Here is a 22,259-nt window from a genome sequence, read left to right as displayed (position 1 = left end):
GTATTATTAGTAGCAAGTGAAGAAAAAAAAAAAGTCACCTTTCAAGGAGCAAACAGGATACTAGGGAAGGAGAGGGAAGGGGAGGGCTGTGTATGGCTGCTGACTCTGGAATCTTCAGATCTGTTTGGATGAATCATTACCTATGACTTTCACGACAGGAATCTGATTTGACTAATCATGCAACAAGAGACTTTTATTTCTGTCTTCCAGCCTGTGAACCCTGTCAGGTTCAGTTATTACTTAAGCAACAAACAAACAACTGTCTCCGGAACATACTTATCTTCTAGAGGTGCTTGCTGAGTATTGAGTAACTAGAACACACTCCGTCACCCACATGCCCCTTGTCACACAAGAAAAGTGAAATTGCTGTTGGATGAATGTAAACTTGCGGGTGTTTCCAGCAGTCAGGAGTCCGGCCACACGTAAATGCTAAGGAGGGAAGTGAACCCCAGGACTTTCCCTGGCCGGTGGCTGAGATCCTTATTTGGTGAAGCTACTACCTGCTCCCTGGGTCCCAGGGCCAGTCTGATGGTGCGGGATCACAGCAGGGGAAGAGTAGCTGCTGGCGCCCCAGCCGGAGGTGATGAATGGAATTCCAGGCAGCTGGAGTCATGCTGGCTTGGGACGGTGGCTTGGACACCAGACTTCCAATAACAGACATATTAAGTAGCAGCGCTCACGGCAACTGGTGCACCCACAGAAATGTAACCCACACCTCGGTTTCGGGAGCCGAAAAATGAAAAGAACGTTTAGGGAGAAAAAGAAAAAAAAAAAAAAAGGAAATAAAATGATAAGCAGAGGGTAACTTATTACTCTACGGGTCTGTTCTGTAAATAGTTTGAGACCCTGGAGCCAGATGGTGCTGCAAATCCTCCAACCTCCAAAGGAGTCACGTTAAGAAGCACGAGTGGGCACAAAAACTGTTTTTCAAGACACAATTTCAATGTTGGCTTGAGGGAAGTGGATAAGAGTAAGTTTCCTTAACATTCCTGACTAGAAAGAAGCTGTCAGCTCGCGTCCCCTTGATCAGAATTCGCATATCGCCCCCAAGCGGCCAGCCCTGGAAGCGCTGCAGCAATTGGGAGAAGGGACTTGCCCGGGGACTCCGGGGCCGGCAGCTGCAGAAAGGATGCCCTGACGCGCCGTGGGAAGCCGAGCCCCGTAGCCGCCCTGCTGGCCGGCGCGACACCTTACTCACGTCCCTCGCGGGGCGGGGTCAGGCGGAGGACAGGCGTGGGGCGAGGGCAGGAGCGCGGCGCCAAGTGGGCCCCATGGTCCCCACCCCACCTGGATGGATGGACGAGGGTCAACAAGTACCCAAGAGGGAACTCCTTCAACAACTGATTTTCTCATGGTCCTATTTACCCCGTCGGGCTCAGTTTTTCCCGTACAAACGGGCTCGTGTCCACCCTTCAGCCGTCGCGCAGGCATTCAAGGAAACGGGTTTGCCTGAAAGCCCCCCTAAGGGTCTTGGGTGGGTGTCCAGAGCCCCGTCGGCTCGGGATGCGCACACAGCGCACGGGGCCGCGCGGCGCCAGAGCCAAAGTGCTGAGCCCATGAGCGCCAAGGCCGCGTGGGCGGGCACCTAATTTTCTGAGAAGTTCCAGTGCTCCTCGGCCCGACCCCTGTCGCCCCCCTTCCCCTTCTAGCTGGAAAGTTGTGCGCCAAGCAGCGGGGGGCGGAGAGAGGAACCCAGACTGGCCCCCCCTCCCGCTTCCTGCCCGGCGGCCTCCCATTGGCCAGAGGAAACCCCAGGAATGTGAGCGCCTCTTTAAAAGCGAGCGGCCCCGCCGCCTTGCCAGCCAGTGCACTCCGGCCGGCCGCCGAGCGCCCACCACGGTGAGCTCTCCCCGCGCAGCCTCCGATCCCTCGGCCTCCGGGCTTACCGCTCTGCCCGCGCTTCTCCAGCGCTCGGTACCGTCGCTGCGCCTTCGTCGCCGGCCCCGGCCTCTGCACCCGTGTCCACACAGGTAAGGAGTCCCTGGGCGGCCGCCGAGGACCAGTGCTGCCCTGGCCATCCACCTGGAGCTTCCAGGCTTCGGCGCCTCAGAGACCCCGGATCTCATACTTTTCGCCTTCCCCATCCTGTTCCTCCCAGCCGCTGGGGGACTCTTCTCATGGAAGGGCTCCAGGGCCATCCTCTCCAGCCCTGGGGTTCACAAACCAACTCGCCAGGACACCCCAAGGTTTTCTTCTCCTCGTCTTCCCTAAACCTATCAGTCCTCTAGAAAAGAGTTTAGACTCCCCCCATGCCCTCCCCGGGCCCCCAAACTATATCTCCTGATGCTGCTGTTTACCCTCAACTTCTTGAGGAAAAGCACCCCGCCCCCCGATTGTTGGTCTTGCCCCACAATCTCCTCCCCTCAACTCTCTCGTTTTCTTCGTGCTGCCCTCTCCAAAGTAAGTACTGTTGCCCCTCATTGCCGCAAACGTGGAGCCAAAGGGGGATCCCCAGGGACCCGGCCCCAAGCCCAGCCAGGTTTTGCCCACCCGCCCTGCTTGGCTGCCTCTGACCCTGGGCTCTGTGCTTCCTGCTGCAGGCTCCCTGCTGGGCACAAACAGCTCCACCATGGGGCTGGCCTGGGGACTCAGTGTCCTGTTCCTGTGGCATGTGTGCGGCTCCAACCGCATTCCAGGTGAGTCTGTATAATACCTTTAGAGGGGGGAGGGAAGAGGAAGAGGTCCGGTTACCCCAGGTGTGCCTCCCTCCCATGCACTCCCCTCCCAGCTGCTTCTCCCCTGAGCCCTGACCGAACGTCGGGATGCAGGTTCCCTGTGACCCTGGTGTTTATTCAGCTCTTTCGGTGGCTGCCAGGAGCTTTCACCCTGTCCCTCTGCCCCACACCCCAGAGCTGAGCCCCACCCCAGGCCCAGTCCAGAGAGCTCACCGTGTGTCCTGCTCTTGTCTAATAGAGTCTGGGGGAGACAACAGCGTGTTTGACATCTTTGAACTCACGGGGGCTGCCCGCAAGGGTTCCGGGCGCCGACTGGTGAAGGGTCCTGACCCTTCCAGCCCAGCTTTCCGCATCGAGGATGCCAACCTGATCCCCCCTGTGCCTGACGACAAGTTCCAAGACCTAGTGGATGCTGTGCGGGCGGAGAAAGGTTTCCTCCTCCTGGCCTCCCTGAGGCAAATGAAGAAGACCCGGGGCACGCTGCTGGCCGTGGAGCGGAAAGACCACTCCGGCCAGGTCTTCAGCGTGGTCTCCAATGGCAAGGCGGGCACCCTGGACCTGAGCCTGACCGTGCAGGGGAAGCAGCATGTGGTGTCGGTGGAAGAAGCACTCCTGGCGACCGGCCAGTGGAAGAGCATCACCCTGTTTGTGCAGGAGGACAGGGCCCAGCTGTACATTGACTGTGAGAAGATGGAGAATGCTGAGCTGGACGTTCCCATCCAAGGCATCTTCACCAGGGACCTGGCGAGCATCGCCAGGCTCCGCATCGCCAAAGGAGGTGTGAATGACAATTTCCAGGTGAGGCCTCTTCAATTCCTGGTCCATGGGGTCGACTGAGAGGCAGCTGATCTGCCAGGAGGGCAATCACAGGAGAGGCAGGGGTTCTAGGAGAGGAAATCCTGTCTGTGTATTAAAGCAGCGGTTCTCACACTTCAGGGAGCATCAGAGCCACCCGGAGGACTTGCTACAATGGGTACTGCTGCACCCCACCCCTAGAGTTTCAGATTCAATAGGTCTGGGATGGGGCCTGATAATTTGCATTTCTAACCAGTTCCAGGGTGAGGTTGGCGCTGGTGTTCTGGGGACCAGACTTTGAAAACCACTAAAGGAAACAAGAAATAGTTTTCCTATAACAGCCTGTTCAAAACCTTAAATACTCCTTATGCTCTTCTCAAGGAAATAACTTATTTCAAATGTGTTCCAGCAGTTACAACACTGCTTGAAGTGGGTACTCTTAGGAGCAGAATAAAGACCCCTTTGCTATTTGATTCCTCATGGGGATGTAACCGGTCCCAAAGAAAAGATTAAAATAGTGGCTATTTGCTGCTGCGGCTTCTTCCATGCTTAAACGTCTCGATCTTTGTATCTGTGGCTTTGAAACGCCCACATTTAACTCTTTGACACTGGAGAGCGTCATTATATCCTCCGGTCTCAGTATCAGATTCCATTTCCTGTGTCTCCGAGCAGGCTGATAACTGAATTCTTTGTACAACACTGAAGACTTGGCACAAGACACAGTTAAGATTTTTGAAGTTGTTTGGCTGTTCATGTTGGTGTGTTATTTTGACATGGTGATCTTAAAAAGGAGTTCTTTGAAACTTCTAGAACATCTATTGTGTGCTTTTCCCAGCATAAAGTCTCCCCCACCCCCTGACCCCTGACCCCCCTCCCCCACCAAGCGTCTACAAATAATGTGTGTCCTCTGCCCACAGGGCGTGCTCCAGAATGTGAGATTTGTCTTTGGAACCACACCAGAAGACATCCTCAGGAACAAAGGCTGCTCCAGCTGTAAGTATCCTTCTATTTTTAGGGCATACAGGGAAACTGGGGCAATTCCACCCAAAACAAGTTGAGAAACGTATGCAATGGTGGTTGTGCAAAAATTACCCCGGGGAACATAATTAAGAGGTATATAAAGGTGACCTCCAACAGCACACACACGCATCCCGTCCTCCTGCATCCCTCACCCAAAATGAAATGTCTTTTATGGCTAGGAACCCTGGGAACTGGCAGGTGAGATCTTCTGCTTGAAGATCCTCTATAACTTTCCCCATTGTGTTCCTCTGTTCCTTGGCAGCTACCAGTGTCCTTCTCACCCTTGACAACAATGTGGTGAACGGTTCCAGCCCTGCCATCCGCACCAACTACATTGGCCACAAGACAAAGGATCTGCAAGCCATGTGCGGCATCTCCTGTGACGAGCTATCCAACATGGTCCTGGAGCTTAGGGGCCTGCGCACCATCGTGACCACGCTGCAGGACAGCATCCGCAAAGTGGTCAGTGGCCTCCGCCCCCCCCCCCCCGCTAGCACGAGCCCTCGAACGTGTACCACCGATGATGCTGAGGGACTGAAAGTGAGGCTGGACGCTAATGACCTTTCTCCCCCTTTTAGACTGAAGAGAACAAAGAGCTGGTCAATGAGCTGAGGAGGCCCCCGCTCTGCTACCACAATGGAGTCCAGTACAGGAATAGCGAGGAGTGGACGGTGGACAGCTGCACTGAGTGTCGCTGCCAGGTAAGGGGCTCGAGAGACTGAAATACGAATAGATGGTGCATCTGAAGCCACAGTCTCTGGGGGAAGATCCAGATAGCCACACAGGCCTTTTTTATGTTCCATGGCCTGATAACCCAAATGGTGTCTTCTTCTTAAGATGCAGTTATGACATCTATAAAATCTTTAAATGCCCAAGAGTTTTTCAAAGTCTTAATGATACCCCAGGCTAAGTATCTAAAAGAACATATCTACTTAAACATCTCAGTAACTTACCTGCTTTAGTTCAAGGGCTAGGTGTTGAATGTCAGGTAAGTAAAACCTAGTTGAACTTTCTTCCCCCCAACCCTAATTCGTATTCAGCTGTGACACAGAGATTCTTTTAACACAGTACTGATTGCTGTTCAAATCACTTAGCCCACCATGTGAGGACAGAACTGTCCACTTAGCTCAGATGGCACTGCCTGCAGTGCGTATGTCCTTCTGGATCCCCCCGCCCACCCTGCAACGCCAGGGGCAGGGGAGTGAAGGGGGTTTACCTGACTCATTGAGCAAAGTCAAGCTGAAATACAAATCACGGATTGCTGGATTTGCAAGTCAAATTTACTAAATTCCCATTCTTGTCCAATATAATATAAAGCCAGATCTATACATGAGAAAATACGACGCTCATTGATCTTCTTTTCCCCATAAAGATATGATTTAAAACTTTTCAAGTCCTGGCTGAGTTTCATGAGTTTGACTTTTAGATGCAGAGTAATAGATCTGACCCATGACATTCAGTGGTTCCCGCTGGAGAAACTCTTCACGCTGTCCTGTGCATGAGAAAGTGACTAAGTGGCAATTAAGAAAGCTCTCTCCGAGGGGTGGAGTGACAAGTAACTAGCACCAGAACTGTCTCTACAGTACTGGTGGCTGCCAACATGACAGAGGCAGACCTTCTATTAAAATCATTCCACTAGAGCATTTAACAGCCCCGACCACGTGTCAACCTGTAATGGAAATGTTTCAATATGTAAACTTCGGCTTGCAATATGCCTAGTAAACCATTTCTCCCTCACTCTTGCCCTGCAGAACTCAGTTACCATCTGCAAAAAAGTGTCCTGCCCAATCATGCCCTGCTCCAATGCCACAGTTCCTGACGGAGAATGCTGCCCGCGGTGTTGGCGTAAGTTCTTAAAACTGCATAATCATGCTTCAGCGACGGGATCAACTGTACATAGTGCCTGAACCCCACCCCCATCTCCATCAGATGTTTTTCATTCCGTTTCTTGCTGCGACATCTGGTTAACTGATGGCTTGTCTGCTGTAGAGAGCCAGAAGTGCCATTATGACTAAACTTGATTACCCCCCTGGATCACAGTACAGGCAATAATCGTGGTATAGCTTATTGAGAATGATTCTGTGCTTTGAGGAAAGAAGAGAGGAATCGGTAGCAGTGATAGCTCTAAGCTGACTGCTTTTAGAATTTGACCTTATGGCCTACAGTCAAGAAAAATCTGCTCACCAGAGAAATGGATGGCTTTGGTGCGAGCATTGGACTTAATTGGGCCTGAAAGTTCTACCCATTTTGTATACAGACATAAGAGACCTAAGACAAAACAGCAGTTTGAGTGTCAGGGCCATAAAAGAAATAGGGCACTGTGTTGTTTCATGGTACCCAATCCCTGGCTTTTGTTGCCAGTATGAATTAATCACTTTGCTGAGACAATATAGTAGGTACAAGTCATAAAAATGATTCATCACAACGAAGATAAATAAGACGAGAAAGTAGCACTCACCCTTCACACCCACACCTCCCACACCCACTGCACCTACACACACTGATCACAACTCAGAATAACCAGTCCCCTCCAGAGATGTCAGTGATACCAGCACTGTCATAATCATTTGTGTATCGCTTTCTGTTCAGCATTCACTTCAGGTGTGGGTTAAAGGGAACAAAGCCAGCCGGGGACTGGCGGGGCTCTGAACTTCAATCAGGGATTGCTAGGAAAGCTTCCAGCTGATGGCAAGAGAAAACAAGTTCTCTGTCTCGTGTCAGGTACAGCTAGACGTGACTGTAGTCATCGTGCCTGGGCAGATGACAAACAAACGCACTTTCCTCTTGTGAAAATATATGCAGAAAAGGTCCCAAATGCTAGGGTGAGAGAAGCAACATACTGACTAACCTCATGACCGAGCTGGAGCCACAGCCAACAGCGGCTCTGCTGCCTTCAACTTCATCTGCCAAACACATGGTCTCTGGCTCCCCTGAAAGGCAGAAGTGACTCCTATAAGTTGCCTAAAACTCAAAGTATTTTTGGAAGCCTGGGACTGGAACTGCCTACTGAAATATCTCAAGTCAGAAAAGGGAAACTCATTTGAAATGCGGACAAGAGGAGAGAGGGAGTGATGAATAGGAACACACACTGGGAAAAGGCTCAGCTGTACCAGCCCAGGCAAAGCATGCAACCGCTACGAGGCTGTGCACAGAATGATCTGGCATAAACCCCTTGGCCACTGGCCCAACAACTACATTGCTTGTCACCCTCTAGCAAGGGAAGAAGAAAGTCCTGAGCAGAGCAGTCTAAAGAATAGCTTGTTTTAATGATTGCGCGCTAAATGCGCCCATGTCCTCTGCAGCCAGCGATTCTGCGGACGATGGCTGGTCCCCATGGTCTGAGTGGACCTCTTGCTCTGTGACATGTGGCAACGGAATCCAGCAGCGTGGCCGCTCCTGCGACAGCCTCAACAACAGATGCGAGGGCTCCTCCGTGCAGACACGGACCTGCCACATTCAGGAGTGTGACAAGAGATGTAAGTATCTTGGCCACTGGGGGATGTGGAGAACTGACCTGTCCTTGTCGTCACCAACAGCAGCTCCATAACACAGAGGTTAAGAGCACAGGTTCTAGCCTCTGGACCTAATCCCAAGTCTCCCCCTTATCTATGCACCCTTGAGCACAACTTAGCCTCTCTGAGGCTCTTTGCTCATCTGCAAATCGGGGGTAAGAATAGTTCTTGATAGGGCTAGTTTGAAGATTTTGTTTAGATAATGCATTTAAAGGCACTAGCACAGAGCTTGGCTCATGGGAAGCACCGTATAACCATCTGGTTTGTCCTTTAGTTAAACAGGATGGCGGCTGGAGCCACTGGTCCCCGTGGTCGTCTTGTTCTGTAACATGTGGAGACGGTGTGATCACAAGGATCCGGCTGTGCAACTCTCCCAGCCCCCAGATGAATGGGAAGCCATGTGAGGGCGAAGCTCGGGAGACCAAAGCCTGCCAGAAAGATGCCTGCCCCAGTAAGTGCATGCATCACCCGGCAGCAGCTCTGCCCAGCTGGCTGGCTGGCATCTGCAGCTTCCAGCTCGGTGGGTCATGGACGGGGAAAGGTCCCTTCCTAGAGAAACAAATAGAAGCACCGTCCTGCACAGCGCAGCAGCTTCTTTTAATGGAAAACAGAAAGAACAATTTCAGACTCACCCTCTTCCAGAACATTCTTTCCATGTGTCAGGGTAGCATGAACTCAGGAGAGTCTCCTGTGAAGGTAAGGCGTTTGAAAATCGGCGTTAACTTTGGCCTGTGGTTCATTTTCTTACAGTCAATGGAGGCTGGGGACCCTGGTCGCCATGGGACATCTGTTCCGTCACCTGTGGAGGAGGGGTGCAGAAACGTAGTCGGCTCTGCAACAACCCCACACCCCAGTTTGGAGGCAAGGACTGCGTTGGTGATGTGACAGAAAACCAGATCTGCAACAAGCAGGACTGTCCCATCGGTAAGCCATGCAGCCCAGGACAAAACCACTGAGTGCCATGGTTAGCGTTCACAGGGGTTCGGCTTTGAACGGTCCTGAGTGATTTGATTACTCTAAAATGCCAGATGGAGAGCATAATCTCAACAAGCTATCAGTTGTTTAGACCCTACAATATTTTACACCCTGGTTTAAGTGTCCGGAATGGCAGTTACTGGGAAGCAGCTGAGACCCACCATTTGCCTGTCTCTCTTGTCTCAGATGGATGCCTGTCCAATCCCTGCTTTGCGGACGTCAAGTGTACCAGCTACCCTGACGGCAGCTGGAAGTGTGGTGCTTGTCCCCCGGGCTACAGCGGAAATGGCATCCAGTGCAAAGATGTTGATGAGGTGAGAAGCTGGGAGTTACCAGACCTAGGAAAGCAGCTCACCTGTCCTAGTCATTTCCTTTGGCAGTGTTCTCTAAACACGAAGCAAACTGCTGTTTCTTCCATAGTGCAAAGAAGTCCCTGATGCCTGCTTCAACCACAACGGAGAGCACAGGTGTGAGAACACAGACCCCGGCTACAACTGCCTGCCCTGCCCGCCACGCTTCACCGGCTCGCAGCCCTTCGGCCGGGGCGTGGAACGTGCCACCACCAACAAACAGGTAGAGCAGAGGGGACTCGTAGACGGGAGTGAAGGAGGGGTGTCCTCGAGCGAAAGAGCCATGAAAGGGGGGAACGTCATCTTATACCCTTCACAAAAAAAAGGGAAGGGGGTGAGTGGACAACCTAGCCCTTAGAAACGGGACTAGAAAATCCACTGTACCTCCAGCAAGGAAAACAGGTCCATCACATCTGACAATGCTGCTCTGGAACAAGTTGTGAGTGGATGGACTTTTAAGTGCCTAGGTGCTGACCAATTTCAAGGAAAACGCACCTAAAGCCACGTTAGCCTGTAACCTGGACATACCCAGGGGCGGATGGGGAGGACCCACACTCTTCCCACGGAGCTCTGTCTGTTCAGAGACGATGGGGATCTGGGTTCTTGGTTCTGCGGTGTCTGGGGACTCTCGAAGGCTCTGCCTTAAGGTCAGGATGTTGTACCCTCAGGTGTGCAAGCCCCGCAACCCCTGCATGGACGGCACACACGACTGCAACAAGAATGCCAAGTGCAACTACCTGAGCCACTACAGTGACCCCATGTACCGCTGCGAGTGCAAGCCTGGCTACGCCGGCAATGGCATCATCTGTGGGGAGGACACAGACCTGGACGGCTGGCCCAACGAGGACCTGGTGTGCGTGGCCAATGCAACTTACCACTGCAAAAAGGTAGCCCCCCCCTTTCCTCGCCCACCTCCAGAAAGCCCTTATCAAGGGAACAGGCTGAGGGATTTTAAATGCTTAAAAGTCTGAAAATGAAACTAAAAGATTAAATCATCCAAAGGCAGAGCAGCCCTAATTCTTACTAATATTAAATCATTTGGTGCCAAGAACATGAATGGAGCAGCAGGCCCTATGGGCAGTTGTGTTCCACAGTCGATTATGTTGTCCAAAAAAATGTTCACTTCTCTACCAAATACCAGCAGAGCATGGCTGTGTTCCCAGCGTGTACAAAGTCCGTGTACAAAGTCCGTGTACAAAGTCTAGAGCGTTTATCTCTGGTGCCTGAGCTGAGCAAAAGGCATGCAAACTGCAGCTGTAATGTGTCTTCTCTTTCCAGGATAATTGCCCCAACCTTCCGAACTCCGGGCAGGAAGACTATGACAAGGACGGAATTGGCGACGCCTGTGACGATGACGATGACAATGATAAAATTCCAGATGACAGGGTAAAAAATGTTTTCCACTCCTCTTTCAGCTTCTGTATTCAGCAACAGCCTGTAACACCTTAAGATTCAATGAAGTTACTGATCTCTAGGATCATCAGAAGTTATTTGTTGTGTTTCAGTAGTTTGAGGACATAGATGTTGCCAAGAGAATTTTTAAATGAGGGTTTTGTTTTTCATCACAACCTTCCCTTCCCCCGGTTGGAGCAAGAGGTTACAATATGTGAACAAATGACACTTCGCTCCCCAGATTGGTTTCAAATGTCTTCTCTAAGTCACATTAAGATTTTCTTTGAGTGCACTGAGAGCAGTGATGTTGAGTTTCTATTTACATCTCACTGACTCATAACCAACAGCAATTCATTTTTCATTCATTATGTCCTGGCTTTTAACTTTTGCAGTGACCATTTTACAGAGGATTCAATTAGTATATCCACTAAATAGAAAATAATTGTTGCATATTTTCACAGTTTTATAAATATTCTGCATGTGGTTTGAGGCGGGCTTCATGGACCGTGTTGTAAAATGCTCTGCTTCTTCTCTTTGCAGGACAACTGTCCGTTCCATTACAACCCAGCCCAGTATGACTATGACAGAGACGACGTGGGAGACCGCTGTGACAACTGCCCCTACAACCACAACCCAGACCAGGCTGACACGGACAACAATGGGGAAGGAGACGCCTGCGCAGCAGACATTGATGGGGACGGTAAGGCACTCCCTGGCTCCAGCGGGCCCGAGTGTCTCTCACTTGGCTCTCAACCTTGAGCAGCCCTGGCTGTTAGTGTGCGATTTGGTTGAAACAGCTGAGGCTGGAGATTCCAGCTCTTACCTGTCCCCTGTTCTCTGCAGGTATCCTCAATGAACGGGACAACTGCCAGTACGTCTACAATGTGGACCAGAGAGACACTGACATGGATGGGGTTGGAGATCAGTGTGACAACTGCCCCCTGGAACACAATCCAGATCAGGTCGGTGGATTCCTTTCAGAATCTTTCAGTAAAGTGTTAGAATATCCCTTTCTAGGCCTCTAAAAAATAGAGGAGTTAAACAGAGTTCAAACACTCCCATTACCACGGCTCTCAGTGCTCTCATAGCCAATTGTAATATTTTCATGTGAACAGTTTGCCTGACATGAGTTCCTCGCAGAGTCTCATAGGTCTTTAGTGTGACAGTCTTGTAATGTCAATCCTGTCTTCTACAAGAAGGTCCACGTGACTTGCTCAGCGGGATCTATCATTGTTGAGATAAATTATACAAAGCAGAAATCTGTGACTGACGACTCTACGGGAATATTAGTCATATTTGAAACTAAGAGATGGAAGAAAATATCCCTAAGCACAATACACAACCATTTTCATGGCTAATGATATAATCTGGCTGCAAGAAATTCAAACTAAAAATAATTCTCCCAAACTGGAGAAATCCCTGTTTCTTTGTCATTCTTCAAGTGTGTGGCATTGCAAGCAGATAATTCTCCGTAGCACTGCCAGGGAGTGCTGCAAATAGACATCAGCCAGAACAAGTTCCTTTTCTTGTGTAATTGCTCATCATTATTTTCTAGCTGTGAAAGTTAACGCATTGTTCTGAAAATATAGAAACCAGCTTTTAAAAAATGGGAATATTTTTAAAAGATTCAAAAAATGAGAAGTCCAGCTGACCTCCTAATGTTTGTTCGTTTGAGCTCCTATAAAACAGAAAGCAACAGGATGAATCTCTTTGGGGCCGGAATGGGAAAGCATGAATGATCTGGGATAGCTTTTCTGATCAAATGGCATTGAGGGTCATCTATTTTGAGTTTGGATCTTACTGTAAATTAAACCTCAATGCCGTTTAACCTCCCTGGATGAGTTTTTGGTTCTTCCGATAATAATAAAGTTTATAACAATTAATGAATCATGTAAAAATCTTAATGGCAAAGAGCATAAATACTGGCAAGAAACATTTCAGCTTGTGTATAAATAATCCCTAAGCATCCCACATACTGTACTCTTGAGAAGTACAGTTTTGAAAAAATTGAGAATTCTGACTACCTGAGCCAGCAGTTGACAACCATTATGGACCAGAGATATAAAACCAAATACCTAAAAAAAGAAGAAAATAATTGATCCCACCATATGGATTTCCAAGTAAGTATAAAAAGCAGTGCCATGTTGCCATGATTTAATGACCTAGAGTAGACGCTGACGTGTCAACAATTTCCTAATTGAAAACTTAAAATGGAAAATAACAAATTGTACTGAAAGAATTTCAGTTATCATTAAAATATAAGCAGTTAACATGGCATTCCATCCTTGGGGATCAGATAATGCTTTCTATTTAATTTTATTTCGACGGTTTTCTATTTAAAAAAAAACAACAAATATCCCTATTAAAACTGTCATATGAAAACAAGAGTCAAGAAGAGAAACATTTAAAATCTGTTAATATGACTAGCTTTTGGCAGTGGCATATAGACTTCAAACCTCACTGGCCGAATCCAACACTGGAGAATCTTCCATCAGTTCTCTTTAGCATCAGTGATTCATACTCCAATTGACCCTCTGTTTCTGTCTCTTTCAGCTCGATTCTGACTCGGACCGCATTGGAGATACCTGTGACAACAATCAGGACATTGATGAAGACGGCCACCAGAACAACCTGGACAACTGTCCCTACGTGCCCAACGCCAACCAGGCCGACCATGACAAGGACGGCAAGGGCGATGCCTGCGACCATGACGATGACAATGACGGCATTCCTGATGACAAGGACAACTGCAGGCTCGTGCCCAATCCTGACCAGAAGGATTCTGATGGTGAGTCACTGGAGCCACTTTTAAAGAGAGTCACTGAAACCATGGCTGTCTGGATTCAGGAAATAAAAACAAAGCTGAATGCATTTAAGGATGAAGAGACCAAATATCAGCTTTGAGAAGACAGTGAATTTCTGGCACCAGTCACGGTTATTTCAGAATTTCACTGAACTCTTGCCTTTTTGGCCTCAGGTGATGGTCGAGGTGATGCTTGCAAAGATGATTTTGACCAGGACAACGTGCCAGACATCGATGACATCTGTCCCGAAAACGTTGATATCAGTGAGACCGATTTCCGCCGATTCCAGATGATTCCTCTAGATCCCAAAGGGACGTCCCAAAATGACCCTAACTGGGTTGTACGCCATCAGGGTAAAGAACTCGTCCAGACTGTCAACTGTGATCCTGGACTTGCTGTAGGTGAGTAGTGAGTTCTTCTAACAAAAGGCCGGTGCATAAAGGGGAAAGAAGCAAATATAAAAGCTGGCAGTCGTGTGTGTCCCCATGGGTGCTAAAAAATGCCTAGGAGTGTAACAGAGAACCTCCCGAAGGCTGCGGGTTTTAACCTGGGTCTGGCCTCCTCTTCCAGGTTATGATGAGTTTAACGCTGTGGACTTCAGTGGCACCTTCTTCATCAACACCGAAAGGGACGATGACTATGCCGGATTTGTCTTTGGCTACCAGTCCAGCAGCCGCTTCTACGTTGTGATGTGGAAGCAAGTCACTCAGTCCTACTGGGACACCAACCCCACAAGGGCTCAGGGATACTCCGGCCTTTCTGTGAAGGTCGTGAACTCCACCACGGGGCCTGGCGAGCACCTGCGGAATGCCCTGTGGCACACAGGAAACACCCCTGGCCAGGTGAGAACAACACCCTGCAGAAGGGGGAGAGGTGCTAGACCAGCACAAGGGACGCTGTGCTTTGGCCAAGCCTCCCACCAGGGAATCTTAGATATCACGTTCCCCGCATCACCAATTGCAGCGTTAAGTTCTGCTTTGAAAAAACATCCTAGGGTCTGAGAGGGGAGCCCACTTCAAATCCAAAGGCAGTTTTAGCCTCTTCAAACAAACAAATAAAAACTTCTCTTCTCTCTGCTTTATATGTACATTCAAGGCTACACATCTAATGAAAAAGGCCTTCGGAAAAAAATCCTACATTGCAGCCCTCTAATTTAGGTCAACTCTGTACCTTTCAAGCACCGTTTCTCATGGAATGAAATATAAATCTCATAATGAGCCTGTTTCAACCTTTTTGTTTCCTTTTCCTCCAGGTACGCACGCTGTGGCATGACCCTCGTCACATAGGCTGGAAAGATTTCACCGCCTACAGATGGCGTCTGAGCCACAGGCCAAAGACGGGTTTCATTAGGTAAGATTGCTCTGATTAAATTTCACTTAAGTCACACTGACTGACGGGAGAGAAGGAGAGGACCAAAAAGCAAGGGTGTCACTAACGCGACTTCCTTTTTCCTGCAGAGTGGTGATGTATGAAGGGAAGAAAATCATGGCCGACTCAGGACCCATCTATGACAAAACCTATGCTGGCGGTAGGCTAGGGTTGTTCGTCTTCTCTCAAGAAATGGTGTTCTTCTCTGACCTGAAATATGAATGCAGAGGTAGGAGCAAAATGACAGTGAATATACCAGTTGACATCCCTAGTTCAGACCAATACCAAGAATGCCAATCATGGGAGAGGCTGATTTAAAGGCTATTTATATTTAAAGGCTATATTTAGAGGCTATTTTAAAGGCTATTTATATTTTGCTGTTGAAGGCATATGATAAAAAATGAAATAGTGCCTATGAACTGCAGCTTATGAAGTGCTGAGTCCTTGTGAACCATTTTAATTTAGCAATCTCTGTCCTCTTCATAGCCAGCGCAAAGTAAACTGCAGACAAGCTCCTGTACAGTTCAGACCCCAGCAATAATACCTAAAAATCTTACATTTCCATGTCTTGCACACCACTTAGTTTTATTCATGCCATTACGGCCCAGGTTGTCTTTCAGAACCTTTCCCTCTTGGAAAGGAAGGGAAAGGAGTATTGCCTTCATATTGGCATGTTAAATTAATTTTCACTACTAACCTTTGCTCTCTTTTTCTCCATTCTTTTTCATTTAGTGGTTACTTAAGCTCTCACTGAGTCTAGCATTGGGTCTCCTACAAAACAGGTGCTTAATAAACGTTTACTGGGCCAAGCTTGGAGCCAACAAGATGAAGCACAGTAAAAAAAAATATGGTTGCTGTTACTCAATATTTAAATTATGGTGTAATCTTTGAGTCTTAAGTTGTAAAATAAAACTCCCTAGAGTTTTAACATGGAAAGACTTAGAAAGCACAGCATAAGTTCTAGAAGGTTATGCAGTGTCAATCTCCTAGCAACCATGTTCCAACACACTAACGTGTAATTATATAAGCTGACAATCTTAAAATATGCTTTTGACATTATAAAAGTAGAGCTATGCCTAGGTTGTTAACGTATTGAGGGATATTGAGATGACAATGCCTTGATGAATTAGTTTATGTATTTATGTGTTTGTCTATTTATTTAACAGATTCCTAATCATCAAACCGTTGATGAAAAGACTGCTCATAACCATTGCTGGTATTGCACCTTCTGGAGCCACGGGCTTAAGAAAAACCCCAGGATCACTCCTCCCTGCCTGCCTTTGCTCTCTGCTTGCATCAGTGTGGACTCTTAGAACATGTGACTTGCCTCAAGAAAATGCAATTTTCCAAATCAGACTCAGCATTCAGCCTCTGAATGAGAAGAATCTTCCAAGGATATAAACAATGACTTTGGTTGGCTGTTGAAAAATCAAAAGCATCCACTTGCTTCGGTTGGAAGGTGCCTGTCCCGCTCTGCTTTTTGTCAGGGCAGAGGGCGATTGTGAGGCCAGCTCTGAGCAGTGGACTCCAAAGCGTTTTCAGGCATGTGAGAGAAGGGAGGACTCGCTAGAATTGACAAACAAAACCAGCCCTGACCTACTCCCTCGGGAATGGGGGGGCGGGGCCGAAGCCCTAAGAGGAGGGCGCATACCCAAGAGACGATTGTATGAAGAAAACATGGAGGGACTGTTACATTTTCGGTACTAAATCATTTTCAGGGGAAAGACTGTTGATGGATTTCATGATGCTGACCCATGTTAGCTGATTGACCCACGTAAATAGGCACTTAAATAGAAGCAGGAAAGGAAGGAAAAGACTGGCTTGTGGACTTCCTCCCGGATTTCCACCCCTCACACATCACCTGTAGCAACCAGAACAGGGAGTCAGAACTAAACCAGCACAAGGCAGTGCTGGCTGCCACTGCCTGGTTATATTGAAATTGTCAGTTGTATTCCAGACGTAGCTTGTGCTGATGTAGCAGGGAAATAAGAAAACCTACCATCTCAGTGAGCACTGGGCTACCTCCCAAGGGAAAGGTAGCCGTGCTTGTATTTTTATGGTTAGAAAGGCACAAAATTATCAACTAAGACATTCCTTTTCTCTCTTTTTTCCTGAATATCATGGAGTTTTCCAATTTTCTCTTTTGGACTGTAGTTTGGTGTTTGTTTTTTTTTTTTTTTTTTTTACAAACATTTTACAATGTAAAATATTTATTTTTTACTTATTCTGGAGGATCTGTCTGAAAGACTATTCATGCAACAGGAAGAAGCGTAAGCATATCATCTTTGCTACAAGTCTTCATGACTGTAAGATTGTAAATACAGATTATTTATTAACTCTGTTCTACCTGGAATCTAGGTTTCATACGGAAAGTGTTTGAGAGCTGGTAGTTGAGATTGATCAGCAAAACTTTCATAGGAATGGCACAAGGAAATCAGCACAGCAAGCTGCTCTTCATTTTGTGCTTAGACTGAATGATTTGGGATTCTTCTTTTTTCCTTTATTTTTTTCAAGTGGAATTATTTGGTTGTCCATTTGCAAGTGTTTTTAGTTTGCAAAGAAAGCCAGGGGCTTTAATACTGTTTTGCTCCATCCCTTGTGCCTATTTCCAGGGAGATGAAAAGCATCTACATTTATTATTTTTGCCTTTTTCCAAACGAAAAAAATGACAAAGGTGAAACTTGTATACAAATATTACCTCATTTGTTGTGTGACTGAGTAAAGAATTTTTGGATCAAGCAGAAAAGAGTTTAAATGTCTAACAAAGCTACTGTAGTACCTAAAAAAAAAAAAAGTCAATGTTGTACATAGTATAAAAATTCTTCACAGAAAAGTATTCCCAATAAGGAAATAGCATTGAAATGTTAAATACATTTTCTGAAAGTTGTGTTTTTCTATCATCTTGTATACCATTGCTTTATTTTTATAAATTATTTTCTCATTGCCATTGGAATAGATATCTCAGATTGTGTAGATATGCTATTTAAATAATTTATCAGGAAATACTGCCTGTAGAGTTAGTATTTCTATTTTTATAAAATGTTTGCACACTGAATTGAAGAATTGTTCGTTTTTCTTTTTGTTTTGTTGATTTGTTTTTTGCTTGTTACCCTCCTCCCTGTTTTTACTATTTGCCAATACTTTTCTAGGAATGTGCTTTTTTTGTACACATTTTTATCCATTTTACATTCTAAAGCAGTGTAAGTTGTATATTACTGTTTCTTATGTACAAGGAACAACAATAAATCATATGGAAATTTATATTTATACTTACTGTATCCGTGTTTATTTGTTTTCTGGCTTTATGTTATGAGGTATGGGTAAATTCCATCCTCAAACCAATAGAGTATATACACAAAGAAAACACAGTAACAGGAACATTCGTATTTCCTATACGATTTAGGAAGACTGAGTTGCTTAGATGACATATTTGCTGGATTTGTGGAACAGAAGAACAAGACAAAAATTAACCTGTCATATTAAAAACACAGCAATGAGAAATGTCCCCCCGAGATGTGGGACCCAAAAGGATACAAGTTCATATTTTACCAGTGTCACTAAATGTCATTTATTGAATCCTTTTCAAAGTCCAGTGCTGTTTCTAAAAACAATGAAAAAGGAAAACAGGAGTGAAGCACACAGAATTCACAGCTACATCTTCTGAGCCATGAATGAGGGCACTGGGTGGGCAACACCACTGCACGTTGTGGAGAAGCTTTAGAAACGTTAATGGAGGAAGAACTGTCCTCGAAAAGTTGGGTCAAACTCTACAGGTAACACTTTTTGGAGAACGACTATACCTTTGGTCAAAAACGGATGACTACAGAGACAGGTCGAATTTGGATGAAATCCTAAAAACATATATACGTATAAAAAATCAAATTATTTTGTGAAGAGAAGGCCAATGCCTTACAATAAGCAGAACTTGAGTTTCAGGTGGGATAACCATGAATGTAGAATACTGGCCAATTTTTAGTTTTAATAAGAACAGGTAGAATAAAAAAAATTATGAGTAGGTTAAAGCTCTCACTTTGAGATCCATTAAAACAAAAAGGACTAGCTGAGTGAGATAGACTCTTTCTCCTTGTTGATCTTTCGCTCTCATTCTAGAAACATCTATCTAGGGTAGCATAGTCCTATATAAGTATAAATTGCCAAATCATTTTATGGTATCCAGGTGAAGAGTCAGGAACTAGAAGGTATTGGTAATGGTTATAAAATTTGGAAAACTGATTTGAAAGAAATAATTCTTTGAAACATGACATTCACTCTCTGAGCAGCTCAACGTGTGAAGTCTTGGGAGAGAATTCTAATTCACTTTTAAGTAACAGAACAAAAGTAACTCAAAATATCAAGATGGGACAGAAAAAAGTGTCTGGGAACAGGAGGTTTTTCCCAGGCATGCTGCATATTCACTCCAAGACTGACCTGCATATCAGGTTGTACTAAAATACAGGATGTGTTAAAAATTAAAATTATGCCATCGGGGTATAGCTTTTTCCTTCTATTTTATTGTCATGCATTTCAAAGAGTTGGATAGGACGGCAATTTTAGGTCCTCTGGGAATTTACAATAAAGGTGATGCCAGTAATTTTCTTGAGGAGTCATAAGTAGAAAAACCTCAAATTTTAAGATCCTAAATTCATTCCTGAAATGAATTAGCTCTTGCTCTTTTATATCTTTTCTTCTCTATCTTGTTCTGGGGCAAACACTCAGGTCTAAAAGGAACCTTAAAAATAAAAACTTATTTTTTAATAACATTTTCTTTCCCTATCAGGGCCTTTCTTTTTTTTTTAATCTGGAGCCTTCATGTTGAATATATTATACAAATTCAGCTTGCCAGTTCTTATCAGAGGTACCTTCAGTTGACACGCTATGGAATGGTGTCACCTCTTTCAATGGGAAAATTCACTACTTAAAATCATTCTGTTTTCCTTTCCTTCTCTTAAACTCTTGTAACATAAAGATTCACTCTGCCGCAAATACCATTTGCAGGAACAGTTTACAAAGGCATAAGCTCTCTCTCCAACACCTATCTCCCTCTCCCCTTCTCTCCCTCTTTCCTGCTCTCCCTCTCTCCCTCCCTCTCCCTCTCTCTTTCTCTCTCTCACACACATACACATACATGTCAAACACCAGAAGCACATGGGTTTAGAAAGCCCCACTCCTCTGAAAGGCTTATGGGCAAAAATGGCTCCTCTCTATCACCACTGCAAATCCCCATCCATACCACCTCTCTCCTCCGATTGTTCTGACCCAAACCCTACGCCACACACGTCACGCCTATCAGAGTCCAAAATCATTATTTTTAAGCTCTGCTGGCAACCCACAGCAAAACTCTTAGCATCAAGACAAATTACACTGTAGCGCATTAACATCAACAAGAACCACTGCTGTTTTAATATAAACTGAAAAAGGCTAGAAAAAGAAATTGCCTATCAATTCTTCTGAAAACAGTAGCTATAGAAGTCTTCACTTTAAAAAGTCAAGCAAATTTGACGTAAGCAATCACTAATATTATCCAATATCAGTAGATGAAAACATTCGAGTGAAAAATAATAATGCTACATATACATTATTACAAATTTTGTTAAATGCTGCACAATAGCTTTTTTTTTTTTTTTTAGAATCAGAAATAAATTGGACTTCTAGTTCTAATGCCAATTCATCATATGGAGTGTTCACATAAAATGTTCTCATGAATCCAGGCTACTCACTTGTAACTAACAAACCCTCTCTCTTCAAATAGTACCACAGGTTATTTTTTTTTAAGTAGCTGATCTTTATTTGCTGCATTGTAAAAGGCAAACTCTGAAAGAAAATAACTAAATATAACATATGTAATAATTCAGTCAAACTTCTGCTTATGAAAAGTACCATTACTAATAAGATAGCAAGGATAGCCTAACATTGCTTTGTTGAGAAAATTCATTTCTCTCCACGGCAAGTTGTACTTACTTAACAGGCATTAGAGAGGAGGAAAGCAGGGGCAAAACTACAATCCATGGTGATCAAATCTGTCTAAATCACAATAAAGTGGCAACGTATCAAATCAAATACAAAACAATCATAGCATTTCAACTAGTTTTAACGTAGCACACATACATAAATGTTGGTTTCTATAACGTATCCCTGATGTTGCAAATTTAGCAATAAAAAATTTTCCCAGGAATTTCAATGAGGAAAAACCACTGAACAATTATACCACGAGTCTCAAAAATATCAAGGAAATGTGATCCAGAAAGAGAGAATCCAAACATTAAAATCATCATTTGAGGAATGGTCTCTATAATGCATTCATTGAATTCAAAGAATTTGGAAAAAATGTGATTTAACTTAATTTACCAGCTTTCTTAAAAGCACACCCCAGCGAGTCTTTGCTTAAGATCCTTTACATTCTTCTGTTACACCTTCAGTCTCCTGTTCATCTGCACATTAAAAACAATAACCAAATATGTCAGAAATCTGTGCATAATTAAGAAAGACCATCAGCCTATAAAACATTAAATCCTTTTACACATGAGACAATAATCACATTCTCATTTAATATTGGACAGCTCACCACAAGCTGCATACAAAATTGACAAGAAAAAGTGAGAGATAAGGTGCCTGCCTTCATTGAGCTTATAGCTGAGGGAGAGTTTTTTGGGTTTTGAGAGCTAAAATGGCTTTGGATTTGGAGACAGGCATAAAATTTTTTTTCTTTGTACTAAGTTTCTGGGAAGCAGGGTGAAACCAGAAGTAAATATTATACTTAGGGTAGATTAGAACTAATCACCTTTCATTTCTTTAATGTGAGAAACAAATTGTGACTCTCACAGAAATGGAATGGAAATATTCTTAGTGAGAATGTTATCAGAAAAGGCAGAACTGACAACAGCACCAAATAAAAGAAGACAATAAAATAGAATCAGGAGAAACTGGAACCCTCACACACTGCTGGTGGGAATGTGAATGGTGCAGCTGCTGGGGAAAGTCTGGCAGTTCCTCAAAAGGTAGCCAGAGACCCAGCAATTCTACTCCTAGGTATGTGCCCAAGAGAAATGAAAACATACATCCGCCTAAAAACGTGCACACCAAGATACATATAACAGCCAAAAAGTAGGAACAGCTCAGATGTCCATTGACTGATGAATGAATAAAGAAAATGTGGTAAACCCACACAAAAGAATATTATTTAACAATAAAAGAGTAAAGTACTGATACATGCTCCAACATGGATGAACCTTGAAAACATTATACTAAGAAGCCAAACACAAAAGGCCACATGTTGCATGGTTCCATTTATATGAAGTGTCCAGACTAGGCAAATTCATAGAGTCATAAAGTAGATTAGTGATCACCTACGGCTGGGGGGTTGGGAGAAAA

General features: G+C 45.3%; 1 protein-coding gene and 1 long non-coding RNA gene across 2 annotated transcripts in view; one reads left to right on the top strand and one right to left on the bottom strand.

Annotated features, from left to right (window-relative positions):
* The first annotated feature begins 1,838 nt into the window (after positions 1–1,838).
* On the top strand, positions 1,839–18,160 carry THBS1 (thrombospondin 1). The gene is made up of 22 exons (XM_022587505.3): positions 1,839–1,970; positions 2,541–2,636; positions 2,914–3,473; positions 4,388–4,463; positions 4,753–4,952; positions 5,069–5,191; positions 6,242–6,335; positions 7,793–7,966; positions 8,277–8,453; positions 8,753–8,926; positions 9,164–9,291; positions 9,398–9,550; positions 9,996–10,214; positions 10,606–10,713; positions 11,260–11,419; positions 11,563–11,681; positions 13,273–13,507; positions 13,697–13,924; positions 14,094–14,365; positions 14,776–14,873; positions 14,981–15,120; positions 16,058–18,160. The coding sequence occupies exons 2-22, from the start codon at positions 2,570–2,572 to the stop codon at positions 16,063–16,065; spliced, it is 3,513 nt and encodes a 1,170-aa protein (XP_022443213.1). The 5' UTR covers positions 1,839–1,970; positions 2,541–2,569; the 3' UTR covers positions 16,066–18,160.
* Positions 17,046–22,259, bottom strand: part of LOC149750221 (uncharacterized) — a 110,384-nt gene continuing 105,170 nt past the window's right edge. The window contains exon 3 of the long non-coding RNA XR_016392129.1: positions 17,046–21,319. This is a non-coding gene — a long non-coding RNA (uncharacterized LOC149750221). The remainder of the gene's footprint in view (positions 21,320–22,259) is intronic.

The sequence above is a fragment of the Delphinapterus leucas genome, chromosome 2, assembly GCF_059928025.1.
Source record: "Delphinapterus leucas isolate spDelLeu-1000000601 "Yukka" chromosome 2, BTC_Dleu_Yukka2, whole genome shotgun sequence".
Classification (NCBI taxonomy): Eukaryota; Metazoa; Chordata; class Mammalia; order Artiodactyla; family Monodontidae; genus Delphinapterus; species Delphinapterus leucas.
This window is presented reverse-complemented; position numbering and strand designations above follow the sequence as displayed.

What these genes read in the sequence shown, in the direction of transcription:
- THBS1 (XM_022587505.3), top strand. Translation starts at nt 2,570, where the DNA reads ATGGGGCTGGCCTGGGGACTCAGTGTCCTGTTCCTGTGGCATGTGTGC. An exon ending in CGGCTCCAACCGCATTCCAG is followed by an intron (nt 2,637 to 2,913) that starts GTGAGTCTGTAT and finishes CTTGTCTAATAG; the next exon opens with AGTCTGGGGGAGACAACAGC. An exon ending in AGGACAGCATCCGCAAAGTG is followed by an intron (nt 4,953 to 5,068) that starts GTCAGTGGCCTC and finishes TCCCCCTTTTAG; the next exon opens with ACTGAAGAGAACAAAGAGCT.